This window comes from Elaeis guineensis, chromosome 6 (assembly GCF_000442705.2).
Source record: "Elaeis guineensis isolate ETL-2024a chromosome 6, EG11, whole genome shotgun sequence".
In the NCBI taxonomy this organism is placed as follows: Eukaryota; Viridiplantae; Streptophyta; class Magnoliopsida; order Arecales; family Arecaceae; genus Elaeis; species Elaeis guineensis.
The window spans coordinates 8430841-8456803 of NC_025998.2; the positions used below are offsets into that span (position 1 = coordinate 8430841).

Sequence of the window (25963 nt, forward strand, 5' to 3'; positions counted from 1 at the left end):
TACCAAAATACCCCACAACCATCCACCACGACCCTTGACTCAGACTTAAGGAGAAAGTCTTGAAAGCGCTAGAAAGTATGGAAATCAACAGCCAAGCTAGAGATTAACTCCTTCACTCCCACACACAATCGGATCCTGATTTGGCCAGATTTTGGCAGTAATAGGTTGTATGTTGCATATACAAGTTCGTGATCTATTAGTAGGTTATGATTGGCATGGATGTAGCCTCTTTCTACAACTACAAATTGGTATAAGAAAATCCCCTACTCTACCTATAAAATATATTTTCATTTTTAGCTTGTGTAATTAATTAAGGATGGCTTACAGTGTTAGAACATAATTTAAAGAATTTTTGAGGTGATTTAAAAAAAATTAAATAAATAAAAAATTTTATTATAAAAAAATTATAAAAGACTCACAGAATAATAAGAAATAAAAATAATTAAATCTAGAAGTATGTTGACACTGTCCTAAGGTGTAGTCTCGTCCCTCATGCAAAAAAATTAAAGAAAACCATCCTAAGATATAATCGGGATCTTCTGCTTGCAAGCATGATCGTGAAAGAGATTGATGAAGACTCTCTTAGTATTCAAAAAAAAAATATATATATATATATATATATAGTAGAAAAGAGAAGTATCAAAGAATGTTTAGAAAGAAAAAGAAAGGAAGACTTTTAGATGACTTATAGGATTAAGTTCCAAGGAGATCTTTTTATAGCCAACCAATATGACTGTTTATGACTATTATAGTTTTTATTAACCCATCAATACTTTTAGTAAGAAGCCCAATGGTTAGAAAATAAAATTAAAATTAAATACACATGACGGTAATTAAAAGTCCAATGATCAGAAATTAAAATTATAATAATGAAGAGATTAAAATATTTAAATGATAAAATTTAAAAAATAAGATTAAAATATTTGGAGGAGAATTTTAGAAAAATTTTAATTTTTTTTTTTTGAATTCTCTCCAACATATGGTAGTTATCTATTCTTATGACATTGTTATCTTGTATGCCAATAAGAATCTTGGGTATGTTTATTAGGTCGAATAGGGAGGGCATAAGTGGGTTAGATCGCATAAGTGGTGGGATATCTTATCAAACATCCCAAAAGGATTTCTTACCAAAAAAAAAAAAACCCCAAAAGGGAGGGAGTATACGCTATTCCTTGGAAGAGGATAAATGGACATTGAGAGCTATAATTCTACTTTACTACCATTTTTAGTAGAATTGATTTATACCAAAGAAAGCAAAAAGTTATTCTCTCCACTAACTTTGTTACTCATATTCACAAATCTCTCTCTCTCTCTCTCTCTCTCTCTCTATATATATATATATATATATATATATATATATATAATATTCTTGCAAACAAAACAAAATCTTCATGAGATTCAATACACATAAAATGAATTTTGTGCCATGCATTTGTCTCTTTGATCCAATGCAAAATATTCTTATCTTAGTTCCAATGTTGTCTTAAAATTTATTTTGTAACCACAAACAGCTAGAGAATGCATGCTCCCCTCGATTGTGGAATGCATGTAGGCCTTAATTATTTTGATTTTCTATTTTTACCTCCCTTTTTATCCTCCTTCTCTCTGACATTTTTTTAAAGAACAACCTCTTAGTTAATATTCTTCCCTTCTCACTCTATTAGGATGCAAATAAATTGCATTAAGCAGTAGTTATGAATTAAATCATATTGTATACCAAAATTTGCCCAATATCACTTATTTATATATATATTATTTAAAATATATAAAGAATATATATATATAAGGCATGAGTATCTCTGCGATACTCACAATGCACCATATGATGTGGTGTATAATTACAGGCATTATCCATTATATGATGAACAATTATATTATACAATCTGTATCCAGGCATGATTCATGCATAGCTATCCATCATACGATGAACATATGTGTGATGCACCAAAGAGAATCCACGCTATATAAAACATATATTATTAGAAACCAAAGCCTCCACCCTCCACCGACATATTCATTTTGCTGCTTTTTTAGTGGCCTTTATGCCTTAGTTGGGAGAGAAGAATAGGAGAGAAGAGAAAAGAATGAAAGAAAAAGTTAATATTTTTTTATTGAAATTTTTTTCATAAAAAAAAAGAAGAAAATTTGAGGAAATACAAATCTCCTCAAATTTATAATTTTTTGCCCCTCCAAATTGAATGGATTTGGAGAGAAATGAATTGGGGGTTAATAGACTTTTTATATTTTTCATCTCACCCTTTAATAATGAATAACAAAATTAATATTATATTTCAATCTTAAGACTTGTTTCAAGCCTCCCACATGATTTAAACTCCTGTGGATGAAAAAAATCAACAAAAATAAAAAAGTATAGAAAAAAATTAAAAGGTAGGATTTTTTCTTAGATTTCTTTCTCGAATTCTTGTCAAGGGTATAATAGTAAAAAAAGGTTGTAATATTTTCTTTCTTTTCTTTTTTTTTTTTGCTTCCGACAAAGAAGGAAAGAAATTATTTTTTTCTTTCTTTAAACTTCCAACCAAGAGAGAAGAAATACATTTTCCTTCTTTTCTTTTCTCTTTTTACTAATATTTTTTTCTTTTCTTTTCTTCCCCAAACTCTCAACCAAGGTGTTAATGTCCAACAAATGGTATGCGTGTGTATATTCGGGTGCTCTGAGAGATGGGTGTACAAAGTCACGTTCAATCGATTATGTGATGGAAAGTCATTAAGTCTTGCCGCCTGTCTCATGAACCTTTCATCATATGTGCTGGAGTTTTCTTAAGAGGATATTGTCAGATTCGACTTTCACCCCATATAGATTAGTTGGATCTTGACTTGTGTTCGTGGTCCTTCCTTCACTATCCTGCTCAATGAGAAACCATTAGACTTGTTTTACCCCACAGTCAGGCTGTGGCAAGATCGTCCCTTATCCTCATATCTCTTTGTTATTTGTGCTGATACTCTTTCATGAGCTATTTGTATTATAGCCTAAGGGCTGGTCTTAGACCTCTATATGCCGGCATTGGATGTTTAGTTGATTTTGCATCTCCTCTTTACAGATGATTATCTACTGATGGACCAACCTTCTACCCGAGCATAGGTTAATAAAGGCCAAACATGTGGATATCAAGCAGATGATTCGAGAGAGGCTGGAGGGTTGGCATGTCCGTGCACTATCCATAATGAGATGGGTCACCCTGGTAAGGTTTGTTCTTAATTTCATTTCTATTTACCTATTTTTGAATATAATTTTTCCTAAAACTCTGGTGGCGAGGCTAAAGTAGCTCTTTTAAAGTTTTCTATAGGGTCCCATCCAGAAGGAGGGGGAGGCATCTATCTACTTACTTGGGATATGGTCTGTCAGCCTTTGAGAGAGAGTGGCTTGGGCAACCAGTCGTTAGTTATGAAGAGGGAGACCTTGATTGCAAGGCATGCTACCCAACTTTTGCTTAGTCTTGATTATCTCTGGAGCTCGATCATGATGAGTAGGTACAGTTAGTGGTCCATTAGTGGTGAGGTCCATCCCACGCATAGTGCCTCCTTTTTATGGAGAAATATCTGTACTTATGTACCCGATGTCTTTCTCCAGACAAGATGGCTAGTGGGAGATGGGCACTCATGGATATCCTACACGATCTATGGATTGGAGACCTATCCTTCAATCGATGGCTGACCTTTGTCAGTACTGAGGTGATGGATTCCACGAGAGTTGCAGATCTCCTTCAAGTTGAGATGGGGTGGAATCGGATAGTGGTGTCCCATTTATTTGAGAATAGCTGGGGGAGTGAGTGTTATCCCTTGTGACTTCCATCTTTAGTAGTTCAGATATCAGAATTTTGGGATACTCCTACACTCCAAGTGTTGTAATTGCTGACCTCTATCAGATCTATTGGTGGAGTCCTTCAAGCACAGGAAGGTTAGGTGGTTCTGGAGGATCAGGGTGCACCAAAAGATGAGTTTATTTCTTTGGAAGGTTGCTTGAGGCCGACTCCCAACCAGATCCCTTCTGCGAGCTCAAAGTATGAACATTGCGTCCTTGTTGCGACTTTGAGGAGGAGATCATGAAGCACACTCTTTTTTCATATTCGAGAGTGAGATCTATTTGGTCCTTGGCAGGTATGCACTTGTAGATTGCTCAGGTGAAGGACCCCATCCATAGCTTTTTAGATTTCCTACAACGCAGCATTGGAGGTAACATTTCTCGAGCGGCAGACATCCATGTAGCCTATATGGCCCTTCAATATTTGGCTGGCTAGGAACAATCTGATGTTTGTTTTCAGATGGTCTTCAACGAGGTTTATTTTTGGGAGAACCTTAGCCATGGTAGTGAGATAACCGATGTGATGTCCAAGCCTTTGGAGACCTAGAGATCCCATTCTGCTAACGCAGTAATCCATAGGGTGTTTGCTTTCTGGGAGCCCCCTCTTTCATCATACCAGAAGGTCAATTTCTATGGGAGTGTTAGAGGTAGGCATGGTGGGATTGGATTTGTGATCTATGGGCTTGACTTTAGGCTTGTGGCGACTGAAGGGAGTCACTTATTGGAGCTTATGATTCTTAGGGTAGAGCTTCGCATGGACTGGGCTAGGATTGTGTTTGCCAGATGGACATTGAGGGTGGGTTAGCTTATTGTGGAGGAGGTTCGCATGGACTAGGGAGGGATTGTGTTTGCCGGGCAGACATTGAGGACGGGCCAACTCATTGTGGAGGTGACTTGGCCACGATGGTATTCTGGCTTTAGAGCTATATCTATGGTCGAGCCACTTATTCTTCTTTATAATTTCTCGATTTTACTAGAGGAATATACTATATTAGTTACAAGACATATCTTTCATGAGATGAACACTACAGCCGACTGGATAACAGTCTTTGTAGCTAAGCATATTGGAGAACTTTTTGACTAAAACGAATAAAGTGGAATTGTTACCTCGGGAAAAAAATGTGGAATTAGTAGACCAGGTTGTCATGCATGGTTCCTGACGGAGTGGAGTGGGTGAAAGATTTTTTTTTTTGATAAAGATAGTTAGAAGAACTCTGATGACGTGACTTTCATCTTTTTGCTCGATTTTACTAGAGGAATATATTGCATTAGTTACAAGACGTATTTTTCGTGAGATGAACACTATAGTCGACTAGATGACCGTCTTTGTAGCTAAGTATATTGAAAAAATATTTTTAGATTGATACGGACGTCATTTCTGGACAACTCTAAAATATTTTATTTTTTATTTTTTATTATATTTATATAAAAATTATTTGAATGAACTATCTTATATAAAAAAATATGCCGCTGTTGACTCAAATGAATCATGTGGAACTGTTACTCTAAAAAAAAAAATGTGGAACTAGCGGATCAGGTTGTCATGCATGGCTCTCGACGAAGTGGGATAATTGGAAGAATTTTTTTATTTTTTTTTATAAAAATAGTTGGAAGAATTTTGACGGTGTGACTTTCACTCTTTTGTTCAATTTTATAGAAGAGACGCACTATATTAATTATAAGATATATCTTTTGTGAGATGGATATTACAGTCGATTGGATGATAGTCTTTATAGTCAAGTATATTGAAAAAAAAAAAATTGAGACGGACGTCATTCCTAAATCACTCCAAAATATTTTATTTTTTAATTTTTTATTATATTTATATAAAAATTATTTGAATGAACTGTTTTGTATAAAACAATATATATACTGTCATTGACTAAAAACGAATCACATGGAACTGTCCAAAAAAAAAAAAAAAACACGTGGAACTAGTGGCCCAGGTTGTCATGCGTGGCTTCCGACGAAGTGGAGTAGTTGAAAGAAATTTTTTTTTTGGTAAATGTACTTGGAAGGACATTGATGACGCGGCTTTCATCCTTTTGCTCGTGTTGCTTCCCGTCTCTCTCGCCTGGTTGGACTTCCAAGCTCCTTTTATACTCATCACCGGACTAAAAACGAATCACATGGAACTGTCCAAAAAAAAAACAAGCACATGGAACTAGTGGACCAGGTTGTCATGCGTGGCTTCCGACGCAGTGGAGTAGTGGAAAGAAATTTTTTTTTTGGTAAATATACTTGGAAGGACATTGATGACGCGGCTTTCATCCTTTTGCTCGTGTTGCTTCCCGTATCTTTCGCCTGGTTAGACTTCCAAGCTCCTTTTATACTCATCACGGAAATTTTATCCTATAGATAAATAATATAAAAAAATATAAAACATCATTTATTATTATTTCATATTATAATTAACTGTGAGGATCATTACTTTTACTTATTCTTTCTTCTAAATAAAATATTTTAATTTCAAATTTTCTTTATAATTCTGTTTATTTGTAAAAAATAAATATTATTTTATTTAATTAAAAATAAGGATAATGATAATGCTGCTATTTCTCTATGTACTTTAACAAGGATAATGATAATGCTGCTATTTCTCTATGGTACTTTTTTTATATAATTTAAAATTTAAAAAATTTATCTTTTGAGATAAATAATAATTATTAGAATTATTAATAATAGTTTTAATGAGAGGCCATCATAATAGGGAAATTTGTAATTATGATATCATATGAAGACCTAAAGAGGCATGCATGAACAAAAATTTAAATATCTATATTATGATATTATAAAAATATGATCGGTGCATATTCTATCAGTTTAGATATCTAGCACCAACATCGTATAAGGATATAAAAGAAATAGCCACAAAATTTTTTTACAAAAAGATGCATCTGGCAATGTTAGTTGAAGGTGTCAATTTATCAAATATATAGGTTTGAAAAATTATACCAAATTACATGAAATAGAATGCCACTTTCAACATATTTGGAGGATTAGACATAGCTATGAGCATTTGTATAGCATACTTTCTGTTAAAACAATCATTGAAAGAAAATAGTTCAATTGATCTAATTAATTAATCCTTTCCTATAAGTTTGACCTAGACTATTAGGCTAATCTATGAACAAGAAAGTCTGAGTTCTTTCCTTTTGATTGGAATTCTTTTGTTAAATAATTTTCATTGATGGCTATCCACCAACGTATCCACAAAAAATAGTTAAAGTCAACATATTTTTCTACCGACATGCTAACCAAAAGGGCTTAGCTAACTTGATCAAAAAGAGATTCTAGTCTTATGTTTATACAGTTGGACCTTCTTTTATATATGGATGGCTATTATTTATGCTCCTCCTCTTATTACTCTTGTTGAATTATACTGGATTCCTCATAACCGTGCCAGTTTATCGATTAAGGACTATAAGCTACAACATTTGCCTATGGATTTGGTTGATAAGCAAGGAATATTTTCTTTCAACTCATGCTTTATTTGTTGCTGTGAATGTTCGTCAGCTTTATCAATACCACTGTCCTTGTTCCTTGCATCATCATCTCAGAATGTCAGCCAGACTATCTTATATATTTGCTGCTGGGAGATTCAAATTATTTTTGTCACAGGTTCGTCTAGAAGGTTTAACCTCCAATTGCCTTGTTTGTATCAAATTAGGGGTTCGTTGTGTTTAATATTTCAAGTAGGAGAACATGGCTAAAATTTTTTTGATGAGTTTTTATTTTTTTCATCAAAGTAGTTATGATAAATTTTTTCAACAAGTACTCTAACAGAGATCGACAACAATCTTCTGCTTTGTTCTATGCAGTCTTCTATTTATAGAAATTTTTTAATTTCTTTCATAAACTATATATTTTAATTTTCATAATAATATGATGAAAAATACTATTATCTTTTCACTGTTTGATTAATCCAGCTATCTTTTTATTTATTTTCTTTCATTCTTGCTGAGTTTTATTACTTGGCTTGACATTATTTTCTTCAATAAAATCATATAAATCTTTATATAATAATAAATTTTTTATTTATGACTTTCAAATTGAATAATTGAAAGATATAAGTTTAACGATATTTCTATCCATATATTTTTTTATTTAATAAATATAAAAAATTTAGCTTCCAACAACCTTGTTCTGATATCACTTTATTAAAAAAAAACTGTAATCACGAAATAGTAATTATATCACAACTTCTTTTTCTACTTTATGCAATTTAACTAGGATATCAATATAACTCATCAAATAATAATAATTTTATTATCTATTCAGATAATTAATAAGTAAAAAAATCAGACAATCCATAAATAAAAGACATCATAATTTTAATATAAATTTTTTTTAATATAAATTTTTTATTATTTAAAATAATAAAATTATTATAGATTTTTTTCGAATCAAACGTATCATCAAGACTAAATATTATCTTCTACAATATAAATAATTATCCTCAAAAAAATAAATTTCAAAATTAGATCTTATCAGATGTGGATATTAAAATAATCAAATAAAAAAAATTTTAAAAATCAAAATTATTTAACTTGTAACTCTGATACTAATAACAGTGTACTGAAACACCACTAAAATTGAAATACGAATAACTATCCGGTATAAAATATTAAATCCTATTGCCCCACCACGTTCCTTTTTTATAATTTTATTTTTAAAAAGACGTGTCCAGCATCTTTTCTCAATTTCCCACCTCCACCGTGCTCTACGGAATGCCCATGCCGCTATTGCCGTCCGTAAAAGCTCGCCAACTCAACCCTTCAGGGTGGCCTCAGCCCAAGCCCCAAAATGGTAGCAAAAGCAGTCTCTTCTTCTCTCGCCTTCTGCTTATCATCTTCTCCTTCTCTCCGCTAGCAGCATCCCAAATGACAACAGAGGATGGAGAAAGGCAAATTCTCCTCCGAATCAAGGAGGATTGGAAAAACCCCTCGGTTCTCAGCTCTTGGAACGACTCCATCCCCACCAGCCACTGCAATTGGACCGGAATCCAATGCTCCACTGATGGCTCTGTGACCAATATCACACTTTCTAACCAGAACATCGCCCAAACCATCCCCGCCGCCATATGCAAGCTGAAAAATCTCTCCATCCTCGATCTCAGTTACAACGACATCTCCGGCACCTTTCCCACATCCCTCTACAACTGCTCTAACCTCCTGCACCTTGACCTCTCCCACAACTACTTCGTTGGCGTGATACCCTCCGATATCTTCCGTCTCTCTCCCCGTCTCACTGACCTCAGCCTCTCAGACAATAACTTCACCGGAGAAATTCCGCCCTCCATCGGCCGGCTCTCGGCGATGGAACATCTCTATCTCTATGACAACTTCTTCAATGCGTCATTCCCAGCCGAGCTCAGCAACCTCTCAAACCTCCAAACCCTAAGGCTTGGAGGTAATCCCTTCGCTGCAGCAACGATCCCTTCAACTTTCCGCAATTTGACTCAGCTGAGCTTCCTGGGTATGGGACAGGCTAATTTGAAGGGCGAGATCCCTGAATTCATCGGAGAGTTGACGGGGATGCGGGTATTGTACCTCCAGCAGAACTCCCTCAGTGGATGCATACCCGCCGGAATCTGGAATCTAAAGAGCCTCTCCGTCCTTGACATCGGCAACAACCTGTTTTCCGGCGAGATCCCGGAGAGCATCAGAGAGTTGACGGAGATGACCACATTGGCTCTAGCGGTGAACTTCCTCAGTGGAAGCATACCCAACGGAATCTGGAATCTAAAAAAGTTGCGGAACCTTTATTTATATGCAAACAACCTAATTGGAGCGATCAACATCGACGGACCAATTGGCGCCTTGGGGCTGGAAGAGATCGACGTCTCGATGAATCAATTAAATGGACCCATCCCGGAGGAATTCGGCAAGCTTCAGAACCTCTCTATCCTTTTCATGTGCTACAACCGGTTTTCCGGTGAGATTCCGGCTAGCATCGGCCTCCTCCCGGCACTTACCGGTGTCTTGCTCTTCAACAACAGTCTGACTGGGGTTCTACCACCGGAATTGGGGAAACATTCCCCACTGTGGAATGTTGAGGTCCACAATAACATGCTCTCCGGCTCGCTGCCAGAGTATGTCTGTGCAGGTGGATCTCTGACCTGGATCGTCGTTCTAACAATAATCTAACCGGCAACGTGCCTGCGTCTCTCAACAACTGCTCCACCTTGGCCTACATCGACATCCAAAGCAACAGATTTTCCGGCAACATTCCATCAATCGCCCAGAGCTTGCAGGTCCTTAAAGCGACCAACAACTTGCTATCCGGTAAAATTCCAGCTGTCTTGACCGGAATGTCCGAACTCTCGGAGCTACATCTCGGAAGGAACCTGATCTCTGGCCAAATCCCGCCAGGGATATCAGAGCTGAAAAATCTGTCTGTTCTTAATCTCAGCAGCAACCATCTTGTTGGCGAGATTCCTGCGGCAATTGGGTCCCTACAGGTACTCAAGTCACTCGACTTATCGATAAACCAACTGTCCGGCTCGATTCCGTCAGAGATCGGAGACCTCAGGCTCCCACGCTCAACCTCTCGTCCAACCGGCTCTCCGGCGAGATCCCAATCTCATTACACTTCCCAGCCTACAATCGAAGCTTCCTCTCGAACCCCAGCCTCTGCGCTTCCAGTGAGTTCTTAAACGTCCGCATCTGCAAACATGGCTTCCAATGGAAGCTCCCTATACTGCTCATCGTTCTCGCTTCACTCGTCTCCTTGATGGCAATCGTCTTCGCTGTGTTCGTCAGAAGAGCGCGCCATAGGAGAAGCAATGGCAGAGTTCTACCCACGTGGAAGATGATGTCTTTCTATCCGTTGGATTTTACGGAGTCCACCATCCTGAGCGGGCTCACGGAGGACAACCTTATCGGGAGTGGTGGGGGCGGAAAAGTGTATCGGATCGTGCTAGAGAACCATGTCGCACAGATCGTGGCCGTTAAAAAGATCTGGAACAGTAGGAAGCTTGATTCCCTATTGGAGAAGGAGTTCCAATCTGAGGTCCAAATCCTAGGCTCAATCCGGCATGCTAATATTGTTAAACTACTTTGCTGCGTCTGGAGCATCGATATGAAACTGCTGGTGTACGAGTACATGGAGAACGGGAGCCTGGATCGGTGGCTTCGCAAGAAGCGGAGGGTGGGGGAGCAAATCGAAGAGATGAACTCTGATCACATGCCTTTATTAGATTGGTCCACCAGGTTGCGGATTGCTGTCGATGTAGCACGAGGATTATGCTACATGCACCACGGTTGCTCCCCGCCTATCGTGCACCGAGACGTGAAGTCGGGTAACATATTATTAGACTCCGAATTTAGAGCCAAGGTGGCTGATTTCGGTCTGGCTAGAATGCTCGTCAAGTTTGGAGAGGACAACACGGTGTCGGCTGTAGCGGGAACATTCGGTTACATGGCCCCCGGTGAGTGATTTAATTTGTCATTTGTTCAAATCTATTTATTTTGATATAAAAGAAGATTAATATACTTTATGACAATAGTTATCAAAATTTATTAAAATTGTTCAAATTTATTTAAAAAATTAAGATATGTACATATATGTTTAGATACAATCGGTGTAGTATTCACGTGAATATCAATCAGGTTAGCATTCATATCGTTAGAAGAGAGTTAGCAATTAACTACAATTTAGAATTCTACAAAAAAAAAATTACAATTTAGGGGACATGTTTAGGCTATCAAAGTTGAAACAATGTATATAGAAGGTGTCAGCATATGCTGCCACAGTGGCCACACATATACCTCACACTTGCATGCACTTCGATTGTATCTATTGCCTTCCAACATTCGGTGAGGGCAAGGCCAACAGTAAATACCGCATTTTGTTACTTTAGTGCATTACTATATAGTCAATGTGTGTTTTACATTTAATGTGTGTTTTTATGATTATTACTTGAATTGCAGAATGTGCATACTCGCGAAAAATAAATGAGAAGATGGATGTGTACAGCTTTGGAGTGATTCTTTTAGAATTAACCACTGGAAAAAAAGCAAACGACGGTGGAGAATATGGTAATTTAGCAGAGTGGGCTTGGCGCTGCTTACAGGAGGCTGACAAAGTGATCGATGCTATAGATCAAGACATCAAAGACCTGATATATGTAGACGAGATTGCATTTGTCTTTAAATTAGGAGTCATGTGCACTAGTCCATTGCCTTCATCAAGACCTAGAATGAAGGATGTACTCCAAATCTTAGTAAGACATCCACGTCAACAAGCTGTTGCAAATGATATTATGGTGTGAATGAAAAGATGATACTAAAGCTCCTACCATTGCAGCTGGCAGTGAAAATCTCATTTAGCCCAACTATAGGCTGTCATATCCATGAACAATTCTTTTATATATGCAGCAGCGAATGATGGAAGTATGTTAGGCAACATCAATTGGCAACAGCCTATAGGTAAGCACAATATTCTCCATGTCAATTATCTCCCCTAATAAACATTGTGTATTCCCTTGTATTCCTGTTCTTCTTCGTTGTACATTTCGCTCTATATTAAACATGTCGGGTGACTAATGATTTTTTATCATTAGCCTCCATATTTCTCAAAAAATTCATCCCTTGATAAAATAGGTGAGGTTCCAACCCTTTCCATTTTTTACATTTAAAAAAAAAAAAACCTTTTCGGTACCAATAACATTTATGTTTGACTTCTCTCTTAGGCTAGCACAAAAAAAAAAAAAGAAAAAAAAGAAAAGCCAGTAAGCCTCTCTGGAAAGACATTATCAAGTTTTGAAGGAATGTGATGTCTTCTACTACTATAGTTTGGATGCATGTACTAACTCTTGTCATCAGGGGATGATATTTGGATCCCCATATCTGAGTATCCCAATCATTTTTTCCTTTTTCTGGTAAGTGAGTATCCCGATTTTCATGAGCATTAGATTTGGTAAGTACGGGAATTAAATTGGCTGCCCACATATTTGAAAAATTCAATGTAATAGACCCTCTAAAATAGCCCTAAATATTAGAGTAACCACCCATAATCTCTTCTATTTATACTGGTTTATTGGCCAAACAGCTCAATCGTACCATTCACCCGTAAAGAGGCATTGATTCTGATTTTTAAGAGTCATCTTTGGAAAGGATGCAATCGAACTGAGATGAGTCGAGTAGCTAGAAGTTCAAACTCAATTTGATTCAAAATACTCAGATTTGAAACTCGACTCAAGATCGATTGAATCTTTATATACCAAGCTCGAACTAGATTTAATGAAAAAAAGACTAAACTCGAGAATCAACTCTATTCTACTTGAATATCAACCAAACTATATTCGAATTTGAGTTCGAACATAAATTTGAGTTTTATACTACTAATAATATATATATTAATATATATATAATAAATAAAATATTATTATTAAAAATATCTATCAAATCAAATTGGCTTGCGAGTTTTTCGATTCGAGAAATTATTCAAATTATTCGAGCTCAATAATAGTTGAGTCGAACTTGAGTAGCTCATGAGTAATTAGACTCATTTGCATCTCTATTGAGAGTAGCCACGACTTGATAAGCAGCCAATTATAGCTTCTTGATTGTAGATAGTTGTACTCATATGGAATAAAGTCTTGTTGATTGTGATCTTTGCATGGTAGATGTATTTTTATCATTAACTAATGTACTTATTTATCTCTTTTTCTCTAATAAAATCTTAATAAGTAGCAATTACATTTCAGTAGATAATAAAAAATCTGCCTTATGATGTCAGTTGAAGGTGTTGTTTATCAAAGTTCATAGTTCTTGAAAATAGTACCCCGTTAATAGAATATTGCCTTCACCATGTTTGCAAGGTTAGCGGCATTTGGAGGGTTTGTATAGCCTACTCGCCTACCAACCTCTTCTATTAAAAAAATAATCAAAACAAATTGGTTTAATTGACCTGATTAATCATCTCCTATAAGTTTGACCTAGACTACTAGGCTAACCTATGAACAAGAACGTCTACATGTTTCCCTTTGACTGAAATTTTTTATTGTAGTTAAGTAATTTTGGTTGAAGGCTATCCTATAATGTAAAAAAAAAAAAAAGAAAAGTGCAACGAGACATATTTTTCTACTAGCGTGCTAACCTAAAAGGGCCAAGGTAACTTGATCGAGAAGAAATTCCACTCACAATGGCATCCTATATTTTGTTTCTGCTGATTTTCCAATCCAACATGTGATCAAAGGATACCCATATTTCTATTTACATTATTTTGGATATGACTTATAACACCAGTAACTAAAATTCTATAAATTCACAATAGTTGTTAAGAACCCATCATCAGAAAACACAAAAATATAAGGATCTGGCCAATATCTATACAACATTATGTTATATCAGTTTTTCAATCTTGTTTAAAATTTTTTCAGTAATTGCTTTATGTATATTTCTAGTGGCAGAAAAAATATTTAGAGTCGAAGCTATTTTGTCCCTACTCTAGATAATAAGGATGGGCTGTCGAGGGAATAGCTATATTGATCCAGGAAATACACATGGCAGATTGACCTTCCAAAATAATGCAATTAGCTTGTAGGGAGATGGCAGCAAATCGATGACCTTTCAAAGCAGCCATTAATCCAGTGATAGAGACAGAGATAGATGAACTCCATAGGAGATGCAGCAGTTTGAAGTACCTGAAATCGAACTAGCCCATGGGAAAGCTTAGATGCTGAGGTGCCTGTGGCAGTAGGCCAAAATCTGAAATCGAATCAGTGCAGCCAAGAACTGGACTAAAAGTAGATCATGATCCAAGGAATGGCCGAAATAATGCCTGACAAAGTAGGACTTAAATTCTAGTTCATTCAAAGCCCAGATAACGCTTGAGCAAATTTTGGGCTTGAGCTTTCTTAAGCACAAGCCATGTTGGCAAGTCTATTTTTTTAGCAAAATTTTTTGTACACCATCTGTGGTGCACAAAATCTGACATAGAGCATACCATCTTGTCTGATTGGATCGCATAGCCACCACTTTTCAATGCATATTTAATGCCCGCATTTGCATTTTTTCATTTAAAATTTTGAACAACAAAAATGCTCCTTCCCTTCTAAAAAAATTATGATATCCTGTGTCGATATTATGACATCTTACATTGAAATTATGACTTCCTATATAAGATATCATAGTTTTTCACAAGATGTTATAATTTTGGTAAGGATATTTTCATCGTTGAAAAATTTATATAAAATTTTTCAATGACGAAAGCACCCTTCTCTCTTTGTAACATCCTATGAAAAAATTATGACATCCTATGCAGGAAGTCATAATTTTAACGTAGGATATCATAATATCGGTACAGGATATCATACTTTTTTTAGAAAGAGTATTTTTGTTATTCAAAATTTCAAATGAAAAATAAAATTATGGACATTAAATGTGTGTTCCAATGGTAGCTACGTGATCCAATCGGACAAAGCAGTGCACTCCACATCACTCCACATAAGATTTTCGATATCGTGGGCATATACAAAGAATTTATCAATTTTTTATCCTAACCCATGTTCTATTGGTCGTGGAGATCATAGGCTCGTAGCTTGGAAACCTAGAAAAAGGGAAAAGACAAGCAACGATCCCTAGCTCCCACTTCCGTCCCTGTTTGACTTACTAAAAATTCATTTTTCTTTTTCGTTAACAAAGGGAAAGGTCATCATTATTTTTTTTTCTATTTCTTTTCATTTTTTAAAAAAAAATTAAGGTTAAGCTAAACCTTTCTTTGGTTCAAACAAATGTATGGGGGACTTACACTTCTAGACTTGTTCCACAACCTCCAGAATCCCGTTCAATTTTTTTTTAGTTCTTCAAGTCATACTCAAACAGTCGAGCACTTTCTTACCGAAAAAAAAAACAGTTGAGCACTTCAAAGAAGGGTTCATGAACCTCAGATTCAGCTATTGAAAACCACGAAACTAGCCCTATTGATCCACGAATCTTTGTTGTCCATCATGTTGCATGGTGGATGCCAACAATTTGGCTTGTTCTACTTCATACTGTTTCATGAGCCCTTGGAACATGTCTAACACTTTAGTTGCCCTAGCTACCATACTCACATGATATCTCTCATGAGGGAGAGCAAGGGTCCAAGAGAGATCTTCTTGCTGGCCCAAGAATTGTCATATTCACATCATTATAAATAGAGGTGAGCATGATCCGATTTGGAGCGGTTTCATGCTCAAACCTAAATCGAACCAGTCCTAAATGGTTTGGCATTTCTAGAAACCAAACTAGACCAATAAAAGATTGAAACCAAACCAAACCAACATGATTTAAACGATCTGATTTGATTTGGTTGACCAGTTTATATTATTATTATTATTATTTATGATTTATGAAGACTTATTTTTTTTTCACATAAGAGTATCATCAAAAAAATTTATCAAATAAAATAATTTAAATTAACATAAGATACTGTCACTCAACAAAATAAAATTCTTAAACAAACACCATTATTAAAGATTAAGATAAAGATCTTCAATATATTATAAAAAAAATAAATAATCCAGTAAGTACGTCACTTAGGGTTTAAAGCTAATTAATACAAAATCAAATTGATAAATATTGGATATAAAAAAACCCCAGCCAAAGTTCGTAAGAGGCCAACCCTCTCAGGACTCTTCCAGCTTTCGACCTTGTGCGACGTCTTTATGAACTCTCCCGATCGTCCGAACTTCCACAGTACCATCCGGACTCCTCCAGCAGTCGACCTTCAACAGTATCCTCCAGATTCTTTCAATGGACGAACTCCTACCGTACCCTCTGAACTTCTTCAATAATGAGCTCCTTCAGTCGTCTATCGGACTGCTCCAAATACTCTCTGGGCTTCACTATCAGCCGATTTTCTACAATGATCGACTATTCTTCGAATCTCTTCCAGACTTCCTCCTGTCACGATCGACTTTACCCCGAGCTTCTTCCGAACTTCGTCAATGTCCGAGCTTCTCCAGCAGTAGGACTTCTACAGTAACCAGACTCCATCCAAATTTCTACAGTGATCGACCACCTTCCGAATTCCATCCGAGCTTCTACATTAAGCGAATTCCGTCCGAACTTCTATTGCAAGCGGATTTCATCCGAGCTTCTACAATAAGCGGTCTCCATCCGGACTCCCACGGCAATCGGTCTCCATCCGAGCTTCTACAGTAAGCGGCCTCCTTCCAGACTTCTGCAAGAATCGGACTCCGTCCGAACTTCTACAGCAGATGGATTCCAGACGAACTTCTACAATGGACGGGCTCCAGTAGTCGGATTTTTGCAATTATCGACTGTCTCCGATGTCTTCCGTACCTCTCCAGCCATCAACCTTCAATAGCGCCAATCGAACTTCAACAGTGCCAACCAGACCCCTCCAACGGATAAATTTCCTCCGGACCCCTCCAGTGGTCGACCTTCCACAGTGTCCTCCAGACTTCTCCAACGGACGAACTTTCATAACTCCTTCCGGACTCTTCTATCGATCAACCTTCTATAGCACCTTTCGAATTCTGCCATCAGTCGACCTTTTATCGGATTCCTCATGCAACCAGACCTCTCCAGCGGACAGTCTTCAGACAAGCTTCTACATCAAATAAATTTCAGACGAACTTCTCTAGCAATCGGATTTCAGTCGGATTCCTCCAACAGAAAGTTTTCATCCGGACTTCTACAGCAGATGACTTCCGTCTGCAGCATCAACGCCCAAGGCACCCAACAACAGTTAACCCTTCAGCAACCTCGAAAACATCCGAGCTTCTCTTAGATTGCTGAGACAGAGAGCTATTTCGTTCCACCAGACGTCCCAACCGAGCTTCAGCCGTCCGACCTGGACTCCCCGGCAAGTTGCGACAATGGACACCACTCCACTCTCTATAACAAACTCCACGTGACCCCACCACTCTCCAGCAAGTCGCGACAACGGACACCACTCCACTCTCTGTAACAAACTCCACATGGCCCCGCACGGCCCACTACCAGGCAGTTACGGATGTCGCTGTCAATTGATTACGCTCTCCCATCTATAAAAGAGACCCCCCAGATACATTCTCTTCTAAGCTCTAGGCACTATCTCTAAACTCTGCTAAAATCCCATTCCAATGCTCCATTTCTGTTGAAGCAGAACACTGACTTGAGCATCGGAGGGTCTTGTCGGAGCACCCCCAACTCTGATTTAGACTTTCCTTGCACGTCCCGATGGCGGCCGTGATCCCCTCGACTCCAGCTTCTTCAGCATCGACGGACTTCCGACGGCGACCGTGATCTCTTCGACTCCAGCTTCTCCGACATCGGTGGAATTCTGCACCAACAGAATTGGCGCTAGAGGAAGGGTTGTGTCTTCGCAGGACCCTTGTTCTTAAAGGAGTACTCAACGGGACTGTCTTCGGTCATCTTCTTCTTCTCCGGCCAGATCCCAACCTGATGCCTCCCCGAAAGGCATCCACCAGGCGATCTACGGCCTCCATGGCCAGATCTCAACAAGATCCGCCAACTCCGACCCCGTCTCCAGTTTTCCAGGCTCCTCCTCCGCCGACAATGGCAATCGGCATGGAGCAGTTCGACCTGCTGGTTCAGCAGGTCAGGGACCTCACCAAAGCGGTGCAGGCCATGCAGTAGCAGCAGCAGCAGCCGCAGGCATCTGTGCGACTGGAAAGAGCATCGTCGGAGTTCCAAAATCTGATGATCGGGCGGCCCACTTGGGCCAGTCACCCTGTATCCCCCAGAAAGGGGAAGCAAAGGGCGGAGAGCCCTCTGTCTGATCACGATTCCACCCCCGGAGGGTCCCTACCTCCGTTCTGTCAGAAGACCCTCGAGATTCGCGATTGAGAGGATTGCTTGGATCGAAGGTTCTGAGAGATGAACCGACGGATCGAAGAGCTCCGCCATGCTCCCCCTGCTTACGGTGAGGATATTGTTGGGTGGATGTCTGGTCAGGACACCACCTTCCAAGATCCTTTCAGTATCACGCGATGCAGCAGGAAGAAAGAAGAAACAAAACAAAAGGAAAAACAATCAAAATACGTGGATCAGTCACAAAAGGGCTCGCCTCCATGGGGCATGCAAACTTCACTATGAAAAAAAAAATTTTACAAGAGGAGACCTCACCCTCAATCCTTGTACACCCAATTCTCTCTCACTAGAAGTTTCTCTCACAAAAGCTCTCTCTCTCTTGAAGACCCCCCTGAATCCCTGAAGTGCCTGGCAACCGCTGTCCAGAAGCCTCCTGCTCCTTCTCTCTTCTCTGGGTTCTCCTACGACGCAAAAAACCAACCACACATCCTCTCTGTTACCGATCAGCCCTATTTAAAGGGCTTCAAACTTGATTAGAGATGGATTATGAGTCCTAAACAAAGCCAGATAACCCTTGGACCATCGGATAAAGATCGGGAGCCACCCACGCCCTCAGATCATGCTCTGGACCACAAAATAGTATCGTAGACCGCGCGAAACACATGGAAAATACCCACGCGGTCCACAGGCCCAGCCGTGGACCGCCCGGTCCATGGTGGACCGGGGCAAAGGGCCAGCAGGCCGCTGGACCTGGGCTGGCCTGCTCCCGCGCGCGGGCCTGCGCGCGCCTGGACCGCACGCCCGGCTGGGCCGTGCGCCCGCCTGGGCCACCCACCCGCATGGGTCGCGCATCCCACGTGGACCTGGGTCGCGCGTCCCACACGCCGCCGCCTGCGGCCGTGCCGCTGCCACCCGCCGCCGGTCGCCGATGGTCCTCCATCGCCTCGAATCTCGTGCCGACTTCAAAAGCTCGTATCTCCTCCATCCGAGCTTCATTTCAGGTGATCTTGGTCTCGTTGGACTCCGTTTTTCATCGCGAACCTCACCGTGGGCTCAATATGGGCTGAATCTTAAGATGTCAAATCCTAACAATCTCCACTTCGACTCGATATTCGACCTCCTCCAAACTCCGAGAGCTTCTGGATCTTCTCGCCCCCATGCCCTGGTGAATCACCTGCTGATCATGGATGAAAAAATATGGGAGTCGAGCCAGGCTGCTCGATCCCATCTCCGTCGTATGCTGTGCTCCTCCTGACCTGAGACCTGCTCGGGGCATCATCCTGCGGCAATAGGAATCTCACCTTGCGACGTTGCCCCTCGTCCTCCCAAGTCTCCTGTCTCGTGCCCGATTCGCCTCCTGGAGCTCCACCTCGCTCTGGGCTCCGCTTGGCTCTCGAAGCTCCACCTCGCACTGGGCTCCCTGCCAGGTAATAATGTCCTCTGCTCCCCTTCTTTTCCTCCAGTACAATCCTATTGCCGTGTGGCACCCTCAAGATTCCTCCACCAGCTACCGTCCTGTAGCCTCTCGAATCCAGTCTACTAAGTGAGATAAGATTCCGTCTGAAATCGGGTATGTATCAGACCTCTCCCAATCTTTTCACTGCACCGTCATGTGTCCTCCAGCTGACCGTCCCAATGCCTCTGAACGCACAGCTCAATCCATCTGGCAGATATACAGTGCCCTCACTGTTCTCTAAGGAGTCAAGCTGCTCCTCTCTGCAACATACATGATAGGGGCATGCAGAATCTAATATCCTCTACTGGGAAGAAGTAGATACCTCATCAGATATCTCCAGGACATCTCCATCTAAATCACTGCCGACCGTCGCTACAACAACCACCGTCCGATGTTTAAGTTGAGGGCAATCTCTGGCTAGATGCCCCAACTCCTCACACCGGTAACACCTGATTTTGCTCAAGTCCCTCCTGGACTTGGACCGCCCTCGTTGCGATCTCCTGTCGCTCCTTCTACCACCTCTTGCTCTTCCAGAAGCCACCAAAGCTGAGCTACCGCCACCTGAGCTCGAAGCTGGGTTCTCCCTTCTGAGAACCTCATTTTGGAGTATCGCCACGGTGACCTCGTCCATCTTGATAGTGCTCTTCTCCACTAGAAGAGCAGTCACCAAGGACTCGTACGAAGGGGGAAGCGACGCCAGCAAAACCAGTGCCCTGGTCTTCTCCTCAACGTTCTCGCCAATGCTGAGAAGGTCGGTGAGGATCTTCTGAAAGTGGCTGAGATTCTCCTGCACGCTCTATCCCTCAGTCATCCACAGTTGGTAGAACTGCCTCCAGTGAAAAAGTGTGTTGGCGAGAGACTTCACCATGTACAACTCCTCAAGCTTCGACCACAGCACCGTCGGAGAAATCTTGCTCAGCACATGGATCACCACCTCATCTGTCAGGTACATGCAGATGGTACTCACCGCCTGCATCTATAGCTGTTTCCAATCCCGCACCTCCATGGTGGTCGGCTTCTCATCGCACAAGAGAGTATCGATCAACCCCTGTTGGATGAGCACGTCCTTCACCCTTGCCTGCCACAAGGAGAAATTGCTCTTACCATCGAACTTGTTGATCTCCATCTTGATTGTTCCTATCTTCTCCATCTTCAATCTTGCTCACCACCGCTGTAATCTGCGTCCTTGTACCACCTTGCTCTGATACCACTTGTTGGGTGGATGTCTGGCCAGGACACCACCTCCCAAGATCCTTTCAGTACCACGCGATGCAGCAGGAAGAAAGAAGAAACGAAGCAAAAGAAAAAATAATCAAAATACGTGGATCAACCACAAAAGAGCTCGCCTCCATGGGGCATGCAAACTTCACTATGAAAAAAAAAAATTTACAAGAGGAGACCTCACCCTCAACCCTTGTACACCCAATTCTCTCTCACTAGAAGTTCCCCTCACAAAAGCTCTCTCTCTCTTGAAGACCCTTCTGAACTCCTGAAGTACCTGGCGACCGCTGTCCAGAAGCCTCCTGCTCCTTCTCTCTCAGCGCTTTCGCCTCTCTCTTCTCTGGGTTCTCGTACGGTGCAAAAAACTAACCACACATCCTCTCTATTATCGATCAGCCCTATTTAAAGGGCTTAAAACTTGATTAGAGATGGATTAGAAGTACTAAACAAAGCCAGATAACCCCTGGACAGCCCTATTTAACGGTCCTTATGCGGCCGTGCCGCTGCCGCCCGCCGCCGGTCGCCGGCGGTCCTCCACCACCTCGAATCTCGTGCCGACTTCAAAAGCTCGTATCTCCTCCATCCGAGCTCCGTTTCAGGTGATCTTGATCTCATTGGACTCCATTTTTCACCACGAACCTCATCGTGGACTCAATGTGGACTGAATCTCGAGATGTCAAATCCTAATAGATATCTGTACTGACCCTTTTTTTTCTCAAAAAATTATGCAGGAACCGATCCCATCGAACTTTAAGCTCCCCCAATTTGAGACCTACGATGGGACCTCGGATCCGATTGACCATGTGGAGGCCTTTCAAAAAATAATGCTACTCCATGATGCGCCAGACGCCATCCTGTGCCGAGCTTTTCCATCTATCTTGAAGGGAGCAATAAGAAATTGATACTCGGCACTGAAGCCGGATACTATCTTCTCCTTTGATCAAATGAGCCACTAGTTTGCGGCTCCAGCAGTCGACGTCTCCGGAGAGGTTCGAAGTCCCTCATCAACATCAAGCAAAAGGAGGGTGAATGCATCCGAACTTATGTCAACCATTTCAACGCTGCCGCATTGGAGGTTCGAAACTTGGACCAATCAGTTGTAATGGCCCCCCTGAAGAGCGATCTTCAAAAGAATGACCTTCTGTTTTCTTTGAAAAAGAAATATCCCAGGGACTTCGCTGATTTGTTGGCTCGGGCTGAAAGATATGCCCGAGCAGAGGAAGCCTTCAAGCTGAAGGATGAGGAGGCCGCAAGGGAGCGGCAGGCGGATGACTCCAGCAAGTCTGCAGCTGAAAAAGGGTCGAGTGAAGCTCGGCCACATTCTCGAACTCTCTCCAGACACAAACGTGTCCGAACTCCCCCCCGAGCTCATAGGCAGAGAAGCCTGGACCATAGAGTTCGACGGAGATCTCCTCCAGGAAGATTCCACAGCTACGCCCCTCCTAATGCTCCAAAAACTCAAGTGTTGATGGAGATCAGGGAGCAGCTGCCAAGGCCGAAAAAAATACGTACACACCCCGAGAAGCGCAACCCTAACAAATTTTGCCTCTATCATCGTGATCACGGCCACGACATGAAGGAGTGTATTCAGCTCCGAAATGAGATCGAGGAGCTTATCAGATGAGATCGGCTCAACAGATTCATTCGACGTTGGCCTGAAGGTAGGGAAGATCGATCGAGGGCCCTACCACAACCAAAGCCGCCAAGGAGGGAAGAACAGCCTGAAGATCGGCCTCCAATCGGGATTATCAATACCATCTCTAGAGGACCCCGACGGGGAGCAGCCAGTGGATCGATCGGACCGTCCAAGCGGCAAAGGACTGAAGAATCTATAACCTTTACTAAAGAAGATGCCCGAGAGATTCAATTCTCTCGTAATGATGCGGTCGTAGTTTCTTTAAATATTGCTGATTATGATGTACGCCGCATTCTTGTTGATAATGGATGCTCAACCGATATTTTATTTTACGATGCATTCTCAAAAATATCTATTTCGGATGATTGATTAGGGCCGATAAGCTCCCCATTGGTAGGGTTCACTGGCGATACTGTGCCAGTGGAAGGAGTAATAACTTTGACCGTAGTTGCAGGTCGGTACCCAAAGCAATCTAGAGCGCAAGTGAATTTTCTAGTAGTAAGGATGCCGTCTGCCTACAACGCAATACTCGGCCGATCTGGCCTCAACACCCTCCGAGCTGTGGTATCGACCTACCATTTAAAATTGAAATTTTTTACAAGCCAAGGGGTCGGAGAGGTCAGAGGAGATCAAGTCCTGGCAAGACACTGCTATAACATAGCCTTACAAAGAAATGGTCAGTCTGACCCCTGTCCGGTTGATAGATTAGACACCCACGATGACCTTGCTGAAGAATGAGGTGAGCCAATTGAAGATCTTGTCTCAATTCCTTTGAATGATGGGAATGAAGAGCATGTGGTGAAGATCGGCTCCAATCTGGGAGAAGAGGTACGGACACAGCTCATCAATTTTTTACAAAAGAATGCGGATGTTTTCGCTTGGGTTCCGACGGACATGCCGGGGATTAATGCGAAAGTCATGGAACACCGTCTAGCTGTTGATCCCAAACATCGGCCGATTAAGAAAAAAATCCAAGGTCATGCATCGGAAAGGCAGAAGGCAATAGCTGAGGAAGTTGATAAACTCCTGAAAGTCGGGTTCATCAAAGAAGTCAACTATCCGAACTAGGTTTCCAATGTGGTTCTCATCAAGAAGGTGAACGGCAAGTGGAGGATGTGTATAGACTTCAAAAAGCTGAACAAAACCTGCCCGAAGGACAGTTACCCTCTATCCAGAATTGACCAATTAGTGGATGCAACCTCAGGCCATGAGCTTCTCACTTTCATGGATGCATTCTCCGGCTACAATCAAATCAGGATGGCACCAGAGGATGAAGATAAGACTATTTTTATCACTAACCGTGGTCTTTACTGTTATAGGGTCATGCCTTTTGGCCTAAAAAATGCAGGGGCGACCTATCAACAGCTGGTGAACAAGATCTTCAAAAAGCAGATCGGCTGCAACATGGAGGTTTACGTGGATGACATGCTTGTAAAAAGCAAATCCTCAATGAACCACATCGCCGACCTTGAGGAGACCTTCAGCGCCCTCCAAAAATATAAGATGAAGCTGAACCCAACCAAGTGTGCTTTCAGAGTAACCTCAGAAAAATTCTTGGGCTTTATGGTATCAGGGTGCGGGATCGAAGCAAATCTGAAAAAGATTCGTGCCATCCAGGAAATGACCGCTCCGAAGTCAATAAAGGAAGTTTAGCACCTTACTGGGAGAGTAGCAGCTTCGAATCGCTTCATCTCAAGGTCGGCCGAACGGTGCCTACCTTTCTTTCAGACTCTCAAGCAGTCGAAGAACTTCTGTTGGACCACTGAATGTCAGCGAATGTTTAAAAAATTAAAGAACTACCTCAGCTCACCTCCGCTATTGACAAAGCTCGAACCTGGAGAGGAGTTGTTCCTGTACCTAGCGATCTCCCCTGTGGGTCTCACAGTAGTTCTGATTAAGGAAAAAGCAAAAATTCAACGGCCGATCTACTACATAAGTCGAGTATTGAGAAATGTCGAAATCAGGTACACTAAATTAGAGAAACTAACTTATGTCCTGATGATTGCAGCCCGAAGGCTCCGACCTTACTTTCAAGGGTACACCATAACACTGCTCACCGACCAGCTGATTAAGGTAGTTCTGTATCGAGCGGATGCTTCCGGAAGGATAGCGAAATGGGCGATCGAGCTCACGAAATTCGACATCAACTATCGACCTCGATCGATGATAAAAGTCCAGATATTAACAGACTTCATAGTGGAATGCACTATCTCGGAAGAAGCCAAACTTGAACAAGGTGAAGCTGATAACCCAGGGCTCCAGCCGAACTCCCCTGAGGAAAGAACAGATCTCTCTGATGGTTTTTGGGCCCTCTATGTGGATAGTTCCTCCAACATGTCAGGCGCGGGCGTGGGCCTGATCTTGATCAATTCGGAAGGAATTATCGTGGAGTACGCGTTGCACTACGAATTTCTTACGACAAATAACGGAGCAGAATATGAAGCTCTGATTGCAGGACTGAAGATCGCCAAAGAATTAGAAGTAGATCGGCTCCAAGTCTACAGTGACTCCCAATTGGTGGTGGGACAAGTCAGCAGAAACTATGAAGCTCGGGAGGACAGTATGGTCAAGTATCTCGAAAAGGTAAAAGAGATCATCCCTGCCTTTGGCAGCTTTGACATCAAGCAGATTCCAAGAGCAAAAAATATCAGAGCTGATCTTCTCTCCAAGTTGGCTACACTGGCTCCGACTGAACTACCCAAGGAAGTCTTCTTCAAAGTTCTGAAATGTCCAAGTACGGAAGAACCGCAGCTTGTAATGGAGATCAGCCATGAACCCAGCTAGATTGACCCACTGGTTGCATACCTCAAAGGCGGGGTTCTTCCTCATAATGCAAAAGAAGCTCGAAAGCTTAGAAATCAGGCCTCCCGATATATTCTTTATGAGGGCAAGCTGTACAAGAGGTTGTACTCTTTGTCCCTCCTGAAATGTCTCCGGCCTTCCGAAGCCGACTTTGCCTTGTGGGAGGTACATGAAGGAGTCTGCGGAAGTCACCTGGGGGCCAGATCTTTATCCCACAAACTGCTCTGATAAAGTTATTACTGGCCTACAATGTACCA

The 25963-nt window shown here is 41.2% G+C and overlaps 1 protein-coding gene across 1 annotated transcript; it reads left to right on the forward strand.

Moving 5' to 3' along the window:
- Window positions 1–8550: 8550 nt before the first annotated feature.
- On the forward strand, window positions 8551–12425 carry LOC105047280 (uncharacterized). The gene is given in 4 exon segments (XM_010926139.3): window positions 8551–9952; window positions 9955–10356; window positions 10359–11252; window positions 11755–12425. Coding segments are annotated over 4 exon segments (3039 nt in total). The 3' UTR covers window positions 12096–12425.
- Window positions 12426–25963: the final 13538 nt, after the last annotated feature.